General features: G+C 40.7%; 1 protein-coding gene across 1 annotated transcript in view; it reads right to left on the minus strand.

Annotated features, from left to right (window-relative positions):
- Positions 1 to 11,594: 11,594 nt before the first annotated feature.
- Positions 11,595 to 22,299, minus strand: part of gfra4b (GDNF family receptor alpha 4b) — a 33,763-nt gene continuing 23,058 nt past the window's right edge. Inside the window, exons 2-8 of the mRNA XM_079269369.1 lie at positions 20,623 to 20,898; positions 20,414 to 20,494; positions 18,535 to 18,880; positions 17,644 to 17,753; positions 16,698 to 16,832; positions 13,954 to 14,120; positions 11,595 to 12,848 (exon numbers count right to left, since the gene is read on the minus strand). Coding sequence (XP_079125495.1) covers positions 12,705 to 12,848; positions 13,954 to 14,120; positions 16,698 to 16,832; positions 17,644 to 17,753; positions 18,535 to 18,880; positions 20,414 to 20,494; positions 20,623 to 20,898 — 1,259 coding nt within the window. The 3' untranslated portion in view covers positions 11,595 to 12,704. The remainder of the gene's footprint in view (positions 12,849 to 13,953; positions 14,121 to 16,697; positions 16,833 to 17,643; positions 17,754 to 18,534; positions 18,881 to 20,413; positions 20,495 to 20,622; positions 20,899 to 22,299) is intronic.

The following is a 22,299-nucleotide window of genomic DNA, read 5'->3' on the forward strand; positions in this document are numbered from 1 at the left end:
TTAAAGCCGATGATTTAATCGTAGGGCATCAGCAGGGGCTTGAAATGTGTTGCCTCAGCTTTTATATTTAAAGCCCAAATAGATTTTGTGTGCCGTTTGATTGGATGAAGATGTAGGCTTTCTGATAAGGAAGAGCGCTCTAAAGAGGTCACTGGTGCTTTGGAGTTAATGAGCAACAATTAGGTAATCAGTGACCCTGGATTCAGTTGACCCCGCCAGAGATGCTTTAGCTCCGTCTCCAGCAGTCTAGTTTGAACAGGATAATGGACCACAGCGAGACGGGAATCGTTAGCTTCACAAAAATTGGGACATAATGACACAGATAGGTGACATATTTTGCGGTTGAGCGGGCCTGAGGCAGCGAGGCGGCACTAATAAGGTAACGAGAGAGAACTGGGATCGAGGTAGTTTCGCCGTGCGACTGACTCAGTTCCTGCCAGCTTTGTAACATGGGAGTCTTTTGTCCGTAACACTCAAAGGAAAATTTTATCAGCTTCTCTCTTTTTGGTTTTTATTAACAGCTTTATATTGAGGCCTTGATTTCCCATCAGAATTCTCTTGCAGTAAAAGACGCAGCATTTAAGGACAATAAGAATACTGAATTATGTAAAAGAAAGTCAATGAATTGAACTGAATCAAGTGTTATCAAATGAAATCGCTTTGATGGATTGTTTCGTCTTTGAAACATCAGAAATGAGTGAGAAATGTATGTCACAATGCCAAAACGCAAAGGTAATAATGGTAAATTTCAAACATTACATTCACACAGTAAGAAAACTGGTCATTGCATACTTGCCAAGTATAACACAATAATGCGTTTATTCCCTTCTTATTTTCTTCTTTACATATCATGAAAAGGAGCTTTCTTCTTCTTTAGGTGTTCATTTCATCGGTTTTGTTCAGTATGTAATAAAATAAGGTAATACATTCAATTTACATTTGCCATTTCCTCATGCCATTCCTCTCTGTTCTGTATGCAACTTGACATTTCTTTGTAATTATGTTTGAGCACCTGTGTGGACCCTCAGTGTGGGTGCCAGGGTCACCATGACCGTCTCGGTTTCTGCAGGCTGCTTTAAAAGCTCCGAAATATCAGAACTGTCAAAACTCTCAGTGCACCAAGAGCAATAGTTTGATTTCAGTGTCTGGATAGTAAACAGCAACTGTAAAATGTGAGCAGGTCTTTATGTTTCGAATACTCGTCCATTAGGAGGCAGTATCACCCCAGTTCAGAGTCTCTCACGCCGCCTGTTTCTCACTAGCGATACACAAACTATACACGTCTTTACAAACCTCTTTTCTGTGCTTTTTCTTCCCTTTTCATGGCAGCAAAACAAGTGCAAATGAGACGGTTGCCTTCACATTGATAAATGGTTGTTTCCAGAAGTGGTACTGGACATTTTCTATGCACATCAAGACGAGTAAGTGGGGTTGATTGTGTCAGGTCCTCTAGTGATTGCCATGTTTTGTGTTGTGATTGCTCATTGCTCCCTTCAGACTGGTTTTCATTTCTTACACACCTCTGCTTAACTCGTGGTAATTAAAAAAAAGACAGAGTCTCTGCTTCCAGTTAAAGCTTTTCTTCATCATGAAAGTAAGCTGAATATTTTCTGAGAAGATTTGTTTCGGATAAAATGTTTAGACTGTAAAATATGTGGTGGTTGAATGAAACGTATCATTGCAACCCTTCATATTGATATCTTGGCGAATCTGCTGTGTTTTTACACATCTTTGGAATGTAGTAATGAGGAAAATACTTAACAGTGAAATGAAGAGCATCTCCAAAACGTTGCACATGAAAGCCCGAGATGATATTCACTGCTTGTGTTGGTTTAAGGCAAAGATAAAGAACGCCAAGGTGGTTTTACTCAGGCTGACTGGATAAGGTGATATGCTACCAACGGGCAGGTGTTGGCTTGACTCACATCTGGAACCCAAGCTGCAGAAAAGTTGTTCAGCAGTTTGGTGGATGTCTGTAGGAAAGGGAGAGACGGAAAGAGAACATGCCGACCTCTAGCCCATATATTTACCAGTGCAGAGATTCTCTTCGGGGCAAACTGCTGCTCGTTCTAGTCCGAACAACTTCAATGCAATGATAGTGAGGGCTCGGCCGGTATAGAGGTGGATGTGAACAGACATCCCCATACACTCAACCCTCCAGCCTGTTGCCTTCAGAATGTCTCATTAAGCAGTCGAGCAGAAACCAGACAGAATGCTCTGAAAAATGACTGTCAGCAAATCTGTTCATGTTCAAGACTTTAAATCTTCGGGAATGTTTTTTTTTTTTTGGGCGGGGCAAATTTGAATGTTGTGTATATGCATCAGTGGATTTATGCAAACTGTGTAAAGATGTGGGAGTGTTGTGTAAAGTCCTTTGTTTGACCCATACATCCACCCAACTTCCTCCCTATATGCGGCTTTAGCATATTGACGTCCGGAGCAGTTGCTGAGTGTCTGATATTGCTGCGGATGGGTTTATATTGGTTTTAGTTGAAAGCCCGCTGTGTCTCATACAGATGCTAAAAGTTGCCTTATGCATCGATATCAGATGTCCAGAGTCGTGACAAAGCCTCGGTATTTGTCGAGCTGGGAATGAGACCGGGTTGCATGTTTCTAATTGATTATGAAAATAATTGGCAACGAATTTCATCATCATTCAATGGACACACATTTGCAGAGACGGCAGATTTAGCGCACACTAATTAGCTGAAATTAGGTGGGAGAGACACTGGAGTTTAACTTCATTAAAGTTATTACGTTTTTTTTGCAGTTTTTCATGCCGTTAGTCAGAAAGTGAATCACCAATGTCAATTTATTAAACACCATGATTAAAGCTGCTGACATGCAATGTGAGTATTTCAGCTCATTGTTGCAACTTCACTACTTTGGTTCAGTCAAACCGCTCTCATCAAACTCGCAGGCAGCTGTTTTCGGCAAAAAAAGTTCTGATGAACTCACTGTACGTAATCTGCTCAACACAAACGGCAGCCCGGCCCAATCGCTGCTCTGTTTCAACATGTGTGTCACTGTGAGGTCTCTCTAAGCATATGCTGGATGATTAATCACATCCCAGACGCTTTGCACAAACTTTGAAATAACGACCTTTAATTGATATTCGTCTGGCAATCTAGCTGGCTTTGAGTAATTTAGTAATTCATTTTTTTGTTTAACACCAGGTCACCCAGTTAATTCCACCAGAGGCCAAGCTTCTGTTGCCTCTGCTTCCTTTCAAACTGAAAACATTGTACCCTTCAATTAAAATCAGAAAGGAAAGGAAATAACCATGGATGAAGAGTTTCATTCAGCTATTGCACTTCAACTTCACTCAGGTTTTTTTTAATTATAGAACCTTTCCCCATATTCTCCATTGCAGTTTAAAAGAGAGAAAATGTGAAATATCAACTGTAGATTGAGCCATCTGTGAATACATTGAGCTCTTACAGGAAGCAATCGGAAAGAACTGCAACAGTGTTACCTGTTTTGGTTTTCTTTGCCTTGACTGCAAGGTAAGTACTGAAAGGCTTGGCCAGTTCATCCTGAAAAGGACGTTTTGCTCGGTGAATGTGCACAAGCTCTTTAAAGCAACCATGCACCGGTAAACGGCTTATATTGCCTGCCAGGGAGAGGTGAAAGCTGTGATCCCTGGTTGATTGAATATTATTAAATCCACTTAAGTCACAAAGGGAAATACGTGCACGAGGAAGTGAAGAGAAAATGCAAAAAAACATTCTCAGTATAATTGGGGCATGGGATGAGTATTGTCGGTGCAACTCAACAGAAGGTCGATGAGTTTCTGATATTTTGTGCTCTGAATATCTGTAGTTGAGGTCACCAGCTGCACACACACTGACTCACTGTAAGCCACCGTGAAGCAGCAGTTTAATGACTCAAATGTAATTTAAAGTATGACCTTCAAAGTCTCAACATTTATATTTATGTTGCATATAAAGCAGTGATGCTTTTTGGATTATTAATTTCCGTCTTTTGATTGTCATTTACATATCTGATACTTAACTTGCTTTGTTTGAGCTGTAACTACATATTCAGATAAAAGTAGCACTATATATTGTATTCAGTGTATTGCAGAGTAAGCGAAGAAACTGCACTGTACTGGAGGTCAGTGTGAATCCAATTACCTCTTGATATGTTGAGATGCTTGTCCACAGTACAGGCACATATATGCCTGCAGTTTATGTGTTATTATGTTCCACCAAAATATTATTGACAACCTGCCACGCTCCCCGTCTTAACTTCAGGCTGTTATCAAGAGCTGCAAACTCTCAAATCTTCACACCTTTGAAGGTATAGGAACAGACATCGGATACTTTATTTCTGAAGTATCTCAAGGCTAGCACAATATTAATGTTGTCAATGGACAATCCTGCAGAACCTTGATTTATGTTCAGTGATGACGTTTTTAAAGTTCAATGTAGGGCGGCAACAACTAAAAGATTATTAAACAAAGGTAGTTGACAACGAATTTTACCATCATTCAACCGACTCAAATTTGAAGTAATATTTTCTTGATAAAATGCTGGAAGTGAGATTTAAAAAATTAAGTCTTTTTTTTCCAATTAATCAAAGTAATAATCGGCAGACTAATCAATTATCAAAATAGTTGTTAGTTGCAGCTCTAGTTCAATGTCAACTTTTAAAAACATTCTTTCTACAATATTCGCAAATGGCAACTACGGCATGATTAAAGCTGCTCTGTTTAAGTTTTTCCTTTTTCTTTTTTATTGACCAAATGACTACATGCAAAGTGAACGGTGTTGCTCATAGGGAGAATTGACACCTGACATTTTAGTGTCTTTCACCTCATTGTTTGGTTTTACAGACTGCAACTTTACTGGTCTCATTGCATCAAGCTCGTTTCCAGTCGCAGTAGGCAGCTGTTTTCTGCAGAAAAAAACTCTGATAAACCCACTATACGTAATCTACTCAGCACAGCAGATGGGCACAATTAACGACCTGCTGGTGAACATGGAGGAGCTAAAGTCTGAAATATTTCCCTCCATAAGTTAATGGAAGCCAAAACCGAGCTAGACGCAGAGTGAATAGTGGACATTCATCCGGTTGTCAGAATTACGTTATGTAATCCCTTTGGATGCTGGGCTGGAATACTGTTACATTTCTCTACTTTTTAGGAGATAAATTAGCTCACTATGAAATGTTGTGACTATAATTGTGGAAGTGCCTCTGGGGGAGGGGTATTTGCTCTGAAAAAGGTCTCCACAGGGAGAACTCGAGTACCACTCTCGAGAGATCCCATGAGGCCCCGTTCATAGGGGTCCATAGGGGTAAAGGCCAGTGAACGATTGGTGAATAGTGGGCAGTCATTACTCTCCAGCTGCTCCCACTCTGACGTGCTCCTGCTGGGGATCATTACGGCGTTTTTTACTATACAGCTGCTGGCAACTGTAACAATAATTCATACACGGGGAGATTTAAGTCTAGATGCTCACATACAATTGTCCATTTCTACACTCATGTACACGCGTGTATTACTGTAGGAACACAGAGTCTTCTTCCGGTCAGAAAACAAACAGTAGGATGGCAGGCAAAAGAAATAAATGAAAAATCACCTTTACAAGACAAATGTGTGCATGTGCATTCATGCAAACACACAAAGCCACATATATGCATGGACACACAGATTACAGATACAAACAGATGTCTGGAGACATACACCCACATGCGTCACACACATACGCATGAACACACGGACTTGCATAAAAATACAGATGTGAGCAGACACACGTGAACTTACTCGTACATCTGGAGTGTACGCTGTTTTCAACTCATGGAGGCACTTTCATGGAGATTGAAAGACACACAGTTTTGTTCTTCAAATATGCGCTACTGCACGTGTACAAATAGAGGAATCTATTAACGGAGCGAGGAGAAGATGGCAAGGAGGTTTTATGGTTATTGCTTGTAAAATCTCCAATCATGATTAAACATTAGCCCAAGAGAAGTCTGCTTTACACAAAACATACAAAGCACCATATCTACCGGTACCTCTGAATTTAAACCAAGATGTCCATTTTGGATTATAAATGCCACACTGTAGTGCAGTGGTGGGCCGTCAGGGCCTGCAAGGCCTTCTCTGCTGGCCTAAACAGAATCACAAAGTTATAACTATTTCACAATTTAATAATCTTTCATAAATACACGACATGTATTATAAATCATAAAAATATTTTCCCCATTATCTTATTTTCTCATTGCACAGCTCCTGTCTTCCTCTGTTGCTCTGCTTCCAGTGCAACTTGTTTTAAGTAGAGCTTTTATCAGATATCAGATTTCACCTCTGTGTCTCTAGGTAAGAAGAGAGGCCCGAGGCCTGCAGACTCACAAGTGAATCCCTGTGCATTTTAAGTGAATGGGGACGATATTGTTGATTGTCATAGTGTTCAACCAATCAGATCTTTACTTTGACATGTTGGGCGTATTCTTTGACGTGTCAGAGCCTGCTAGCTGGCCTACAAGTACATCAGCATTACGTGCAGCTCAGTATCCAGGTGCAGCTCTGCAGTGAGGTGCAGCGTGTGCTGTGATTGGTCAGTGGGCGAGCATGTGACTATTGTGAAAGAAACTTAAAGTAGCCATCAGAGGCTTAGTCGGAGTAGTAAGAGTTCAAATTGAAAGATATGGAAGAAAGACATTTTTTGCATTTTGCTTGGTGTAGATTATTATTTTTTACCTAGCTTTGTTTTTTTAACAATCAATGGCTGAAGGAGGAGAAACGGATTTGTGAGTTGGGATTCAACTCTTTGTCAACAGAGAAAGGAGGATGGAGTTTGTCTTTAAGTGAACTGCGTTTGTTTTCTAAATATCTAATATCTGAATGGCCCTCGAGTGTGTAGCAGAATGCGTGTTGCTGCTGTTGTTTTCCCATTAAGCTAGTCAGCGTAGCCTCCCAGAACACTTGTGGATCACCAGCTGTTTTTGTTGTGGTTTTCTTTGTTCCGGTTCACAGGTCACACAGACCATTGTCTCCTACATCAGTGATTCTCAACTGATGGGTCGCGGACCCGTTTTAAGTGGGTCACGGGCCTTTGCCCGACAAAAAAAAAATCTTGTGCCTTTTATTTTGTAGGATATTTTTTATGAAGTGGTCTTATTCCAGCATTTACGGCACTTGTTCAGCGGTGCAGGAAAAACACCGACCAATGCGTTGTGAATCACATCACGTGATGCAGCTCAGCCAATCAAATAGAGTATTCTGACACGTGACACACGGGGCTGAGACGAGGAAACAGACAGCAGAGCAGTACGTGAATCAGGTAAGTAGTGAAAGTAACATCATAAAACGGTTTCCTAAAGAGACTTTAGTCTGTCGCGACTTGTCATTGAGGGATTATGGTGGGTTCCACTGAAAGACCAGTTGAGAACTGCTGTCCTACACGAGCACAGAAAACATTATATTTCCCTCAATTTAAGCTTCTGCATTTTACAAACGCACTGGTATTATTCAAACGTATCGTTCAGTTTGTAAGCCTCGTACCCAACGGTTTAATACGAATACGTACATAGTTACAGCCTTAGAACCGAATAATAGCTGGGGCGCCATCATGTGGTTGTAAGGTGGTATTTCAGCTGCAGGACAGCAGTGAAGGCCCAGGTATAAAATGCACGGCCCGCCACTGCTGTAGTGTAATAATGACTTTGCATTAGCTTTGCCTCATTGAGAGGGCTGGCCAGCAGTGGAGTCTGACAGATTTTACTACTGAGATACACAGATTAAAAACCAAACTGAGTACACAAGCCCCTTTCTGGGGAATATGTAAATACAATTTGCACATTGTTATTTTTTTTTCAGCACTTATAACCGGCTGCTTGTTTCGTATAGTATTGCATACAATTGTTACTCTACTTAATTTCATCCTCTTTGCCAAGTCGTAAATAGACTGAAGCTAATTTCAGCTGTCATGTGCCATTATGTGTTTGTATGCTTAAGTACAAAAAGGTCTTTAAACAAGCTGTATTTAATTTCCTATGGAGACCTTCATGATCCTCCACATAAAATAACCATTAAAATTGACATTCTAATATGGGGTCTTGCAGCAATGTCCAATTGTTTTGCTTCAGCAGAACACTTGGAGTGAACAGCCTCTTGTTGCTCTGCTATTTAATAATCACCATTACTCATTTCCGTTGTACATTTTTTTCTTATTCTAAGAGCGACCATTGAATAGCTTTTGTTTGTGATTGCAGTGAGTTTTAATCACGCTTTGTCATTGGGAGTGAAATCATGTTGCAGCTACTAACAAGTCATTATGTTTGAGAGGAAAGCAGTGAGACAATTAAGTTGACATATGTCAGGAGCCCTGCCTGTACTTTGATGCCGTATTTACAGCAATTAGTGGGAATCAATTTCAATTCTTCCACCTAACACAAGAGATGGGAAAAAAACAGAAACTGCATTGTGAAAATACAAGTCGTGAAAGTTTGTTGATTATGTTGCGGGTAAAATGATCCAGTAGTAAATGGCAAGAGGTTTCTACACCCTTGAACAACATTTGATTGTTGCTATTGATCGGTGTTGGATTCAAAGCCACCATTTGGTAGAAACTGCGGTGAATCGAAGGGCAAAGGGGATGGGGGTGAATAAATCCAAGCGATAGTCCCTGACATATTAAATTTATAGAAAAATACAAGGCATATTAGAAGGGAATGAAGAAAAGAAAGAAGCATGATATTTCTCTTTTTTGTCTGTGTCATGATATTTTACCTGCCCAGCCAATTCCTCCATTTAGTGCTGATGACCTAAATAAGCAGTGAGCTATCTTTGCGTCAAAGCTACATCAGTTGCTTTACCTCAAACAAGGTCATGGACGAACCTAAACACACTAAATCATATTATATCTGAAACAGCCCATCTGAAGCCCATCATAAATATTTGAATAGCTACATCTTGCCATTTCAGGTCATACTAGCACCGTACCATGAAATACCCAGTTAGTGAGGAAGTTTATGGTGTGTCAGCTTAAGATAAATAGCTTGTTTGCAATCAAGTGACTATTATGACGCACAAAATTCAGATGGAGGGCAGGAGGTGAATTGGAAATTTGCCTCCTACAACACGGCTTTCCAGATGAAGGCATACAAGAGTCTAAAGCAGGGGTCTCAAACTCCCGGCCCGCCACGTAATTTTATGTGGCCCGCGAATCCGGCAGCACAAAAACTAAAAAAAAATCTTTTTTTTTTTTTAAGTTAGACTTGATAATAAAAATATCCCCATCGTCGAAATTATGAGATAGAAAGTCGAAGTTATGAGATAGAAAGTCATAACTATGATAGAAAGTCATAATTCCGAGATAGAAAGTCAAAACTATGATAGAAAGACATAATGATGAGACACTTAAACACAGAAGCAGCTCTTTGGCTGGTTACTGTACATTTGAAATGGAAATGTATTGTGAGTACATTGAAGACTACTTCAAACGTGGCTTTAAAAACACATGAAATACTTCATGTCGGATTGTGCAAACGCACCCTTGAAAGGATTTTAAGCATTGAACAAAGTTGTAATAACTTGTGTTTGATATTTGTCTTTGCTATTTTCTTTAATAGTTTGATCTTTGATAGAGTAATGTGGGTTTCTTAACCCTACATTAAAAGGATTTAAGTTATAATAACAGAAATGTGCTTAAATATATGTTTACATTTATATAACTACATGTACAATATTTTTACACTTGAATAAACAATAATCAAATGCAGAGACAGTTATTTACCAATATGTTAGGAGTCGTTACATTTACACAGTCTTACATTTACAACCGGCCCTTTGAGGCCGACCGTGATGCTGATGTGGCCCGGAGTGAAAATGAGTTTGAGACCCCTGGTCTAAAGGCTTAGAACCATTTTGTGAGCGGTTGGGTCCACGACTTCGGAACTAAATTCAAAATTGAACGCCTGCCATCTTGTTTTTGCCCGGGTAGCTAGCATTGCTAAAAACGAATCTCCCAGTGGATAGCTAACTAGCTGTCTGCCGCTAGCTAGTTGACTGCCGGGAGATAGCTATCTGTGTTTTTGTCATTGTTTTTATGCGGGAGAAAGCTAGTTAGCTATCCACCCCATGATTTGTTTTTTAGCAATGCTAGCTACTCGGGCAAAAACAAGGCGGCAGTTGTTGTTTCCATTGTGGAACCCAAACAAAAAAGCCAATCATTTTCTGGCTCATGCCTATTAATTGTGAGAAGTTTTTGCTTTTCGGTATTTTATACAGAGTAACTAAACCCCCAAATTACTTTATTACCGCTGAAAATTAATTTGAATGAGTATTTAGTTTTGTTTTTGATGGATGTAGGTCCTCATCTTGACATTTTAGTGCAAATTATTTGAATTCTACATATTGTGTTATAAATATGCATAGGGACTGCTAATAAATAGATCATGGAATGTTGTGATCTGTGAAAAAGTCAAACAGCTGTGAAAGCGCAAAGGAATTAATGTCTTAGCCGTGGTATGTGGGTATTATATCGGCTATGAACCAATCAGACTGCTTGATTTCAGCTACTCGTTTTTAAATAGTTTGGCAAGGGCTAAAATGTAACAGACGTTCATTTTTCTTTCGCGAATAAGGAAATGTTAAACTAAGAATGTGAACATTGTTAACGTCATGCCTCCCAAACATCAGCACCTTTTGTGAGCGTGTTAGCATGATGATGTTGGCATTTAGCTCAACACATGGATTGTATTATGTGTATGATACATCAAAACTGTAAAGGGATGCTGGAATAAGTTTTTCAATTTTCATTTTTACTATTGTTCATTGGTTTACTTGCAGTATTTCTTTCTTTTCCCATCTGACACACAGTCATGATCCTTGACAGCGCTGTTAGTTTTCTACCTTACAATTAACAACACTAACAAGAAGATAATTACATCATCCTGTGTTACAATCAGGCTTTAATTGTTTAATGATTATTTAATTGTTTGTTTCCAGCAAACAGAAGGGAAAATGTAAACAATGAAACAGTGGAGGGTTAAAGGTGATTGTCAGAGGAAATTAGCCACTTTAAGCCACCATTTTACCTTCTGGGTGGAAGTAGAAACAAGTGAAACTGACGTCGTGGTGCTACTCCTGTCCATAATTCCAGTATAGTTGTTGCTGCCTGCCTGTGCTGCAGAGTAAGTAATGCTACAAATAGTGGAAGTTGTCAAATAAGGGATTCATTAAAATGACACACGTTATTCGTAAGGTATTATGCTGTACGGCTTTAAGGGTCTAAATTTGTTTCTATTGGCCTTAAACAATTTATTTTGAGGTCCATAAAAGCAAGATATCAGTTCAGTAGTTCTGAAGTGAAGCGGTTGATGAGCTTTTAGTGAGACAGATCAGTTTGAGAGAAGATCTTCAGTCAGAAATGGCTGGATTGTGCTGTAAATCCAGTTATATTCTCATTTAAAATAACGCACTACAGGCTACTGCTGAAGTCATGCGAGTGTTCGTTTAGGTAAACGTGTTGCGGTTGTGTTTCTTCCTTACGTACTTCATCCGCACCAAACGAAGCATTTGTTCAGAAAAGAGATTGAATGATGCTAACGTGTAAACATAATGATCTGAGAACTTTTATTTGCAGCACCTCTGGTCCTGTTCAGAATTCACTGGCACGTTCCAACAACAGAAAATATTGAATCATTCACAACTGTCTCGTTTCAAATGGGCTCCATACTGGAGTTGGCGTCGCTCAACAAGTCAAATCATTCACTTCCCTCTCTGGCACAAACACTCAGAGCCCCCGCAGCAATATTCACGGACACAGTGAGAAATAAAAGTATTACGCTCACAAACACATAGTACAGCAGCTACAGGTAAGAAAGTTACTGCTTTTCTGATTATTTCCTTTCCAGTCCAAGAGCTCGTATTTGCTGATAGAGATCCAGGGCTATTTCTATGAATGCCTACTGTAGCTTTACCAATAACCGATAAAGTGGTGTGACAGAGTTTGCCAAAGGTCAACAGTCTTGATGGAGAGGACAAATAATGTCGAGGTTTATCTTGTGTACTCTGATTGCCACGTGATTTCTTGATAGTGCTGCTGGACACGTAAGAATCATAGTATTTGTCCTGGATGTCTGAGCAAAAGGAGCTCTATTCTGTCCATCTGTCTCTCCATAATTCCTGCCTTCATCAGAAATAATGTTTCTCTTTCGGTCACTTGAAGAGAGTGGCATTGAAGCCCATATACTCAAGGAGCATTACAATCATTGTGTGTGCTGAGAACAGACAAGACACAGTTCACTGGTTTACTCCGAGCAATTTCCCTTACACCATTTCAAATACGAGCTTCTGTTGACAATACAAATCTTCAAGGTGACTGACAAACTTCATGTCTTGTTGTATCATACATATCTGCAGTATATTTTCATAATAACTCTCGAAAATGGATACAGTTGGATAGCTTAGAGCTGCGTTATTCCACAAAAGCGACACATTTCGGCTTGATTTGATCGCAACGACAATGTACAAATGCACAGACTGGCCTCGGTCTGCAGAGGTCTCCCACAGTCTGAGTGAGAACACTGGCAGGTGGAACTGGACCACTTGGGACACAAAAATAGAGAAACAGAATCGCTGTACATGTTTAGTTGGAGCAGTAACGCCGCACGGTCCGATTTTCCCTCTGAACCGACCGGTCCTCCCATCTGCTTGGTACTAGGAAGGTCCTCAGCACGCTCCCCTGCAGTCTTTAGTGTCCATTGTTGAGCAGATGAAGGAGCAGCAACAGAAGGCTGAAGGCAGCTTGAAGCAATGAGCTGGTAGGTGAAGCAGAGTTTGAGAGGCTGTTGGATGACAGGGTGGACTGGCCCACTAGTAGTTCATTTCCCAGGGCCTGGTAGGAGAGTAAGACATCATTTTATGTGCTGTGTTTCAAACAGACCTTTTGAGTTCCGAGGGATTATCATAACTCATTGTGGAAATTTCAGCTCTGAAGGTTGGGATTAAAAACAGGGCAAAGGTAACAGTCTGACTGCACAATGTTGTTGTTTTACGAGACGGTCACTGCGTGAGATTAGACGACCATAGCCATAAATTCTTGCCATGTCTTGGCCGAGACACATTGCTATACATTGGACTTTGAAGAATTATTGCTTGCTGTTTTTTTCCCAGCTTGAAACATAGGTGGTCTTTACAGTGCCATGGATGAACGCTACTGTTCCACTATACGATGTGGACAAATTCTTTTATCCTGATTTACGTCAGTCATATCTCATGACTGATATGTGTCACTATATAGCATGTTTTAATAAATAGCCTATTGTATAATTCTGTGGTCATTTAATACTTGACAAATCCAAAAAGTAAAGATTATTTTCTTATTTAATTAATGTAACTGTTTTATGGGTAGAGAAATAAAGTACTTCCAGTTATACACTGAATATGTGTACATGCATACACACAAATATAAAGGAATCAGATTATGTTTTTTATGTTTTTTTGAATAAGAGTGAAGCTTTGAACCATTCATCGTCAGTTAGTCACTGTTTTTCTTTCTGCAGCATACACATGTGGACAGAGGGTAATGTTGCACCCACGGCATGATTCATTTGGAATAATGCTCCTGACCTGAGGGTTGCAGGTTTCTTGAAAGGGAGTAAAACATCGTTCCTCATTTGATTTCCCATCTAATTTGTTGATCTCAGCATGGCCTTGTGTTAGGTAGTGCTCACTGCATACACATTGTGGTCACTTTTACGTCACATATGCATCTCCCGTCAATGGATATTTTTCTCTGTGTGCGTCTTTCTCTTCAGCTATATCCTTGTTTTCAAATGTGAGTTGGAAGTTAAACAGTCAGTCAAGTGGTAGTATGAAAAAGATTGGATGGCAGACAACAGTCCATGCCACGATTAGAAACACAGAGAATGAATGAAAGAATAAAACAGAAAAAAAAACATAGAAGAAATCCAACCATAGTGACAACAACTACTGCAAACCTGTGTTGGTATTATTGCGTCCAGAATGTTCCTCATAGTTTCTAGGGTGTCTGGTGGAGATGCGGTGCTCCTGTTTTCTCTGCTGCTGTGGCTGGAGCTGGGTGTACTGGACTGGCTGACAGTTGGCTGCTGGTCTGATTCACTTCCAAACGCCAGAAGAGCATTCCCTGAAACATTCGACATAGCAATGTAAAAAAATCAAAACAAAAACGGTTCACAAACTTCAGCAATATCTTATTTCTGCACGAGTTCCACTCATTTCTTATTCAATCACAACAGATGCCTCAGGTTCTGAATTGTACATTTTTCATGAGCAGGTTTGCTTGGCCAGAGCTAGTCTGAATTTGGTCAACAGAGACGAGAGAGAGAGAAAAAAAAAATAGAAAACCGAAAATACTCAGTATTCTCTTCAAGTAGCCAAACTGCACCTGCCTCCCCACATCGACCTCATTAACTCATAGACCGTTTGCACAGGCCAAACTACTCTGAGACCTCTCTCTGTATCTTTTCTAGGCCGGGCGCTCGAGGAAAGACCGACCAAAGAGTCATCTCACCGCACACACACACCAAGCAAAGATACTCATTGTGTGTACAGGTTCAATGATAGATATGTGCTCGCCGAGGAAAACATTATAAGGACCATTCATTATTCACACTCCAGAGCAGAGGTCGTGATAGAAATGCGAAGAAGAGAATCAGCATTAGGAAACGAGGCAGAAGACGCAATAGATTACAAGACACCTATGTTGATACCTATCGGTACGGATCCCCCCCCCCCCCCCCCCAGTCTAACGTTAACCATCACGGTGTGAAATTAAATGTTATCGTTGTCCACCAATATTAAGTAAAATAAGCCATCAGGACATCAGCATTTATGCTTTACTAGTCGCAGATCTCTGATGGTGTTACATTGCAAACAGCTAATCCGCGTTTAAATCGACAAGAGTCAGTTACACTATGATGCGTTCAGGCTCTGTTCAGTGGGAACCACAGAGAATTTCACGCTAACTGCAGAGAATGCAAGTATGTGGCAGCTCACTGCCGGAGTAGACAAAGGGGTGAGGAGAGATGAGTTTGTTTTTTGCATGACAGCAATGCCCATACAATGAGCTGCTCGTACCAGACAAATATAACCTGCTTGTTGTTTTTATTGTTTTTAATTGCATGCAGTTTTATGGGCAGTTATAAAATGTTTGGCCAATACATTTTTTTCTGTTTACCTGCCATTGGCAGATAGACCAATTTCTGACCCTGAGGTGATTTGTTATGACTTTGGCCTGACACGCATGTAAGTTCTGAACAATTTACAACCTACATATTTATTAGTAGCTTTAGGTACAGTCAGTAAAGCGCCCTGGTAGGAAGGAATGTCTCTCAATACCAATGCAGTTCAGGGTTAAAACAGATCATTACTGTCCACAATCATTAGCAATTTTGTGAAGTTGTTATGAATTGGGTCTCTAACTTTGTTCAATTGTTAAAAAAAATAGAAAGTACATCAGGAGAATATTCAATAAATATACAATTACTGAACTGTCAAAGGGCCAGCTAACTTATAATTCACTAAGAAGTGACGAGAGAGAGAGAGAGAGAGAGAGAGAGAGAGAGATTAAATCTACATACAGCTCACTCTGTGGCTGTTTGAGCATGCTGGGAAACATCTGTCTCACTCCATCCCAACGCCGCCGTCATGTCGCTTTTGTCTATCACAGAACTTATTTACTTTGCTTTTCAAATCAACTTTGTTTTTATGTCCCCAGTTGCAGGTCATCACAGCAAATGATTGTGATTAGCGAACGCTTTTTCTGTATTTCATGTCATAATTAAATTACTCTGGTTGTACCGGCAGCGTAGGGAAATGATATGAAAGCAAATCCAAACAAGCAGCGGAGGTATTTGTGGAACGTTGTTGTTTCAGCTCTACAGTGATGGGATTTTCTTTATATGCCTGTTTAATAATAGTCCAACGCTCTGCTATATTTACACCAAGACTGAAAGCGACCATATGCTTACTTTTTCAGGTTATGTAAATCTGCAGCATAAACAGAAAAAGCTGCTTGATGGCTCATACTTCTGGTCTGGACAACATCTATAAATGGTCGAAAATTTCGCTGAAAGAAACTATTTCACTTTTGTTTTTTACAGCTCCTGGCCAAGAAATTGTGTTGAAACTTCTGTTACCGTTAGCTGTTAGCTCTTTTATTCAGCCAAGCAGGGCTGTCGGAGAGCATTGATTAGAGGAATCGAAAGTCACAGAGACATGCCATTCCAAGGTAACTGATAACTGCAAAAGTTGCGATTGAATGCTGAATTGTAAAATATAGCCGTTGGTGTGATAAACACCTCTGATCTGAGTAGACTGTCCAATAATATATTCGTGCATTTGTGATCTTAGACAAACTGTTCTTGTTGCCATCTGATGATGCAGTTTGGGTCCTTGGAGCTGAAAAGAAACTGTATTTTACGGTACACTTTGAAATATTCACTGTTCATAATATTCACTCACTGCTGTTCGCCTACATTTCCTGTTAAGAGACTTTTTTTTATTTATTTATCGTCAGCAAATGCATTATGAATCAGTCAAAAAAACAACATAAAGACGACTGAAGAAAACAACCCTCTTTCCCCGAAATCAGGACGCTAAATTAGTGGTCAAATGTTAACTCCACAGTACCTCTAAACAAACACAACCCCTACCCCGGAAACCTGTGTCGGTACAATCCAGTGCATTGAGTGAGACTCACGGAGACAGGTGTTGTCGTTGAAGCGTCCCAGGAAAGTATCACAGTCTTCTCTCCGGCTCCCACTGGCCGAGCAGGAGCACCACGGAGCCACGCTGGACGTTGAGTTGTCGACATAGTTGGGAGTTATTGTGCTTCCTGCAGAGAGAGAGAGCCCACCAGGCCTCAATCAGTATTAAATATTAATTTGTTGCACTGTAGAGCTTTACTATCTGAAACATTAATGGACTCTGTATTTCCTGTACTGACTTGATGCACAGGGTTAATAATATTCAGGTATCGTTATATTACACTGGCTGTGCTCTGACTCGAAGATTCAGGCAATTACTCCAGTTTTCTCTTCTTTTTTTTAAGGTCATAATCATGGTCTCTGGTGTTGAGTTTTTTTTATTTCTGTGTCTGTTTTTCCCCCTTCAACATAGTGGAGGTGTGATTTCAAGTGCTTTAATAAATACAAGACAGGAATGAAAATGCCAAGTGTGTGTTTGTGCTGAGGGGCAACATTTGCGGTTCTTGAAATGCATTAGGCTTCTCTCTCCAGTGAGGAAAAGAAGTGGATGTTCTTTTCTTTCTTTTACAGACTGATATAAAACAAATTAAACACAACTTACATTGTGTGACGAGCCTCTGTTTTGCTGTGTTGAGATATTTTCATGCTTCTTTATCTTAAACCGTGTTGAACTTTTGTCTTTTGGTTTAGAATTAGAAGTTTCATTTTATTCTACCCACTCACTCTTAGCCCGTTTGGTGTTTATTAATTGTCCCTCGAGCTACCTTTCACTCATTCCCGCCTCTTTGTTGCTGCACAGTTTTTCCCTTTCCTTCTCTAACACAGCATATGGTGCATAACTTCCATTAGATCTCTGTCTTCTTCCATCTGCTCATTTCATTTTTCCCTTTTCCTTCCTGTGTTTCCGCTCTGTGTTTCACCTCTCAGATGTGCACCTACCTATGAGCCCAGTGTAGGCGAGCAGACAGGCTCCATAGTTCCCTTGCTTGCAGCCATTGGCAGACGTTTCGGAGGGTTCGCAGTCGAACTGGAACTGTGCCAGGCGAGACCTAGAAAAGTAACGGGCGACAGTTAGCAAGAACGTGATAGCTCCCTGTATTGTTTTATCTAAAAAGTTAGCTGGTTCTTTCTTTTTTATACATTATTTCTGCTCTAACTTTCATTTAATTAAGAGTGTAGCCCTCTGGCATGAAGAAAAATTGTTGTACATGGTGAAGACTGGAAGTATTGGACTGTAATGTGAAAGTGATAGAAAGAGTAATATATTTCATCCACCAGACCTGGGATCATTAGTAAAGCCCTCTGAGTGTAATGGGGCTGTGAAAAATAATGGCCATGACCAGAGATAGCAATGAGCGATAACACTGATCCATCTGGCTCTTTATCTGTGCTAAATATTTAATGTGTTATTCCAACAGGCTCTCAGGGGTGTTCTAACCAATGGTGGTAGAACGCTTTAGGGTAAAACAGTGGGCCATTTTGTTGATTGGTTGTCTGTTTATTTGGTTTCAAAGACCCATAATACGGAACAGCACTGGTCCAAATATGTATGGTGTGTATATTTAAAACCTATATCCATGGAGTACTTGAATACACTGGGAGTGGTTAAACATTGGCTTTGCTGATTTGGGATACTATTACAAACAAATTAGTTAATTAAACCGAACAAAACTGGGGATTATGATCTTATTGCAGCAATATGTTATCGTATCCATAAGAGACTAAGTGGCTAAGTAAGAAATAACTTTAATAGCCGTTATAGACGCGAGAGTAAGACAGTATGAAATAAATGGGAGCCAATTAAAAGCTCCTATTTAGCTCCCTTCTCACCTGCACACATAGTCGGTGTTGCAGATCCTCATCTGTGTAATGCAGTTGGGTTTCTCCACGCTTTCATAAGAGCAACCGGGTACGATCGTCTGCCTTCGACGCTCTGCGCATGCCGTGTCCGTGCAGGGGCAGAAGAGCAGCTCGTGAGTGTAGTCGGCGGGGACTCGGTCGAAGAACCTGCGCAGGGCCTTGTTGCATTTGGGCCGATTGCACAGGCCGGACTTGGCAGTGGGTTTGATGCAAGCCGAGACGTATTCTGTGCGGAGCCTCTGGCACAAGTCGTCCACGTTGCAAGCTTTGGCCGCATCCAGGCAGCGATTCACAGTTGTCATGCCAACATCTGAGTCTGTGGATAGAAAGTAAGGTAAAAGACGAGCGTGGATATCTGTGGAAGGATGAAACCAACGGAGCACAAAGGTCTTGTGTTTGATAGATTATGTGATCTGCGGGGTGTGCACTCAAGTTTATTTATTCAACACGCTGAGATGTAGCTTGTTTTGTTCGAGGTTCAAAAGTTGAGGTCGGCAGTTTGGAATTAAATATCAGCTTGGAGGTGGAAGTGTATCTGAATAAACAATGGAGGCTCATTTCCTGAGGATCAGAATAACGAAATGATTATTAGCAGAGGAGTGTGGTTTATATTTCTATGCTTTTGAAAAGAGAACGATTTCTTAGAAGGAAAACAAGGACACAAGTATGACCCAGTGGGCTTCTTTGTGTTGTTCTAATGCAAGAAGCAGGGCCATGCCTCTCCACACGACTGATCGAACTCATCACGATGGCTGGCTACCTCAACTGCTAACCTAGTATATGCCATTTTAAGTACAGACTGCGCTGTGGTATTCCGTGATGTCTGCCCACTGTCTGCTGCAAATCCCTCTCATATTTGTTCCACGGGGTTCACCAGAAGGGGAGGGACTTCTTCTCTCGATGAGACAGTAAAACAAAAGCTGATTTCAATACGATTCGGGAAATGCCTAAAACTCTCTTTAAAATCAGATCCGACTTGAGTCTGGCTGGTGTTGTGTGATCTGCAACGAGAACATCAAGACAGCTTCCTTTTTTTTTATTGCATCAGTGAATAAAGCAAGCCTGAATTTATGAACGGTCATGTTTGGTGTGAGAGTGAACCCCGGTCCTCCGTGTGGCAACTTCTGAATGGACCTTTTGTATTCATGTTGCCTGGGAAATGAGCAACAGGCTGACCTGCTTGAGCTTCAGGGATCAGTCATCACTTTTTTTTTCTGCAGCGTGTTTATCGTTTTGTAACATTGATGGGTGTTTTGGTTAGATTGGTAGACGGATATATAGCCTACAAATGCAACAAAATCCTCTAATGCAAGTTATCCCATGAACAACAAATGATCATAACGTTGCCACATTTTGAATGCCTTACGCTAATTTCAACCTCACTTAATGTTATTTTACTTGCATTAACCTGACCTTTAGTAAACCTTTCACGTTATTTAATACCGGGTTTGTACTTTTTCTATCCACGAGATTTCATATGCTGTTCAGAGTTTGGGCATGTTTTAATTCAATGAGATTGCATTGTTTTTTTTGAGCCAGAGGCTATAAGAAACAATTAAAGATTTGAGGATATTGTATTATTATGAGTTAGTAGTTTCGCAAAGTTCCTGCATCAATATTCATTGACAGTCATGCAAATGAATATGGATGCCATCCAACAATATCATTCTGGATGCTGGAATTGTGATCAGATGAATGATAATATTTGTGTAACTGTGTCTTAAAAACAGAAGGGACCTCTAGTTGCTTTGGGCATGCTTCCAGAGGAGCGTATTTGTGCTCGAACAGAACTTCTTCAAAGGGTAAAAGTGTATAAAATGAGGTGAAACTTAATGGTCAGTGAACTTGCCAGCTGTAATAGAGGCCAAACGGACATAGTCGTAATCCCTGTGCACCGTCTCATAGGGATAATTCTCCACCAGGTTGAGCCCTGAAAGAACGATAGAAACATTGGTGTGAGTATTGTAACAACCTGTGGTTTTCAGCTACTAAAACAAATGTTCTGATTTGTACAGATTGACTTGTAGTATAGACAGGTGCTGTTCAGTATGCACTGACCATGTATGATGGACTGATGAAGGCTCCAGTAGATGCTCAAGCAGTTCTTCTCCTTCTTCATGCCCCGTTTACACTGGCAGCCATGTAAGGGGCTCGACAGCAGGGCGGACACCGCGTTGGCACACTGGCTCCTGGCACCGGGCCCCAGCTTCACGCTGCCATTGCCCGCCACACACTGACGCAAAGTCCGCAGACGTGGACTACAAGTCTCATCGCTCGAGCACGACTCTCCAGCCACCAAGCAGTCTCTGCCGGCCAGAATAACCTCTAACAGAGCTGTGAGGGAGAGAGAGAGAGAGAGAGAATCAGAGCACAACAGATGGCACAAAGATGAGGGGGGATTTGAGATGACGGTTGAGGTGTGTATAGATTCAATGGAAAGTAAAGAACAATGGAGAAGTCTGCTGAAGTCTGACCCAAATGTCAGGAATAAGAAAGGATGAGAGCAGAAAAGGGAAACAGGGAACATTTTGACCGAAAATAAATGTTGCAAGGGGATATTAAGCATTAAGTTAAATCAGCTGGGTGGCTTATTGTGTAAGTCTGAAAATGCAAGAATACACAGGTGAGATTCTCTAGCAAGCATTACAGCACTTGAGATGCATCATACATCATATGATCATCAACATCATACATCTTTAGTTTGGTGAAAACTAAAGAGTTTAAGTTATGAGACCATGAACTTTTATTGCATGCTGAATATATGTGAGTGGCAGACTTATACATATGCTAAACCATGTTCTCATTGAGTCTGACTGACTCACCTGATCATGAGCTTTGACCCCTTCAGTTCAGCTGCAAGTCTATTCAGCGAGCCAGAGAGAGTGTGTGTGTGTGTGTGTGTGTGTGTGTGTGTGTACAGAGAACAAGTGAAAGGCCCATAGATTTATTCATGTGTTGCTGTGGTGAGAAGCCCAGTACCATGTCAGTTTATTGAACTCGATCCCAGTGAGCCAACATAACAGCTGGTGAGATGGGAGCTGCTGGTTTTCTCGTGCATCGCTGGGCTTTGATGGCAGGATAGATACGTCGGGTCAACATTTGGGATGCAGAGAAAAGTGAAATGTATCTTAAGTTATGTCTATACTGTACTAGTAGTTGTAGCATACAAGTGGCAATACATTATGATTGCATTATATGATGCTCTTCGCGTGTATATCTCGCAAACAGCCGACACATGGAGGCATATTCAAATGTAATTAACGGCTGTGGTTTTCATTTCCTGCCGTGCATCTTGACTTTGAGTCGTCACAGGCAGTGTTTGTTTGAGGGAACACGGCTCTATTGTACATAGAGACAGAGGGTTCTGTCTGTGGTTAGGTGTAGCAACAAACGCACTTTGGTTGAGGTCGGCAAAGATTGGGGTTTTAGTTAAATGTTGACAAGCCCATTGTGTCTTGTGATTCCCGCCACTGCTGACTCTTTCTGTAATAACCCAGAACACGATGTGCTCTGATGGATGTTTAAACTTCAACTCTATTGCAACCAGCTGGTAACAGTAATATGCAGCAATGAGCTCTCACAAAAACATAATTATATGCATCATGATGTTGACACCAGGCGTAATAATGGAAACGGTGAGCATGTTCATTGCAGATGTTTTTGTCAAATAGCTCATAAGCCACATAAAATACAGACCCTTGCTGCAGTTAATTGCTGTGGAGGTGGGGAATTTTT

This window comes from Melanostigma gelatinosum (assembly GCF_949748355.1).
Source record: "Melanostigma gelatinosum genome assembly, chromosome: 5".
Classification (NCBI taxonomy): Eukaryota; Metazoa; Chordata; class Actinopteri; order Perciformes; family Zoarcidae; genus Melanostigma; species Melanostigma gelatinosum.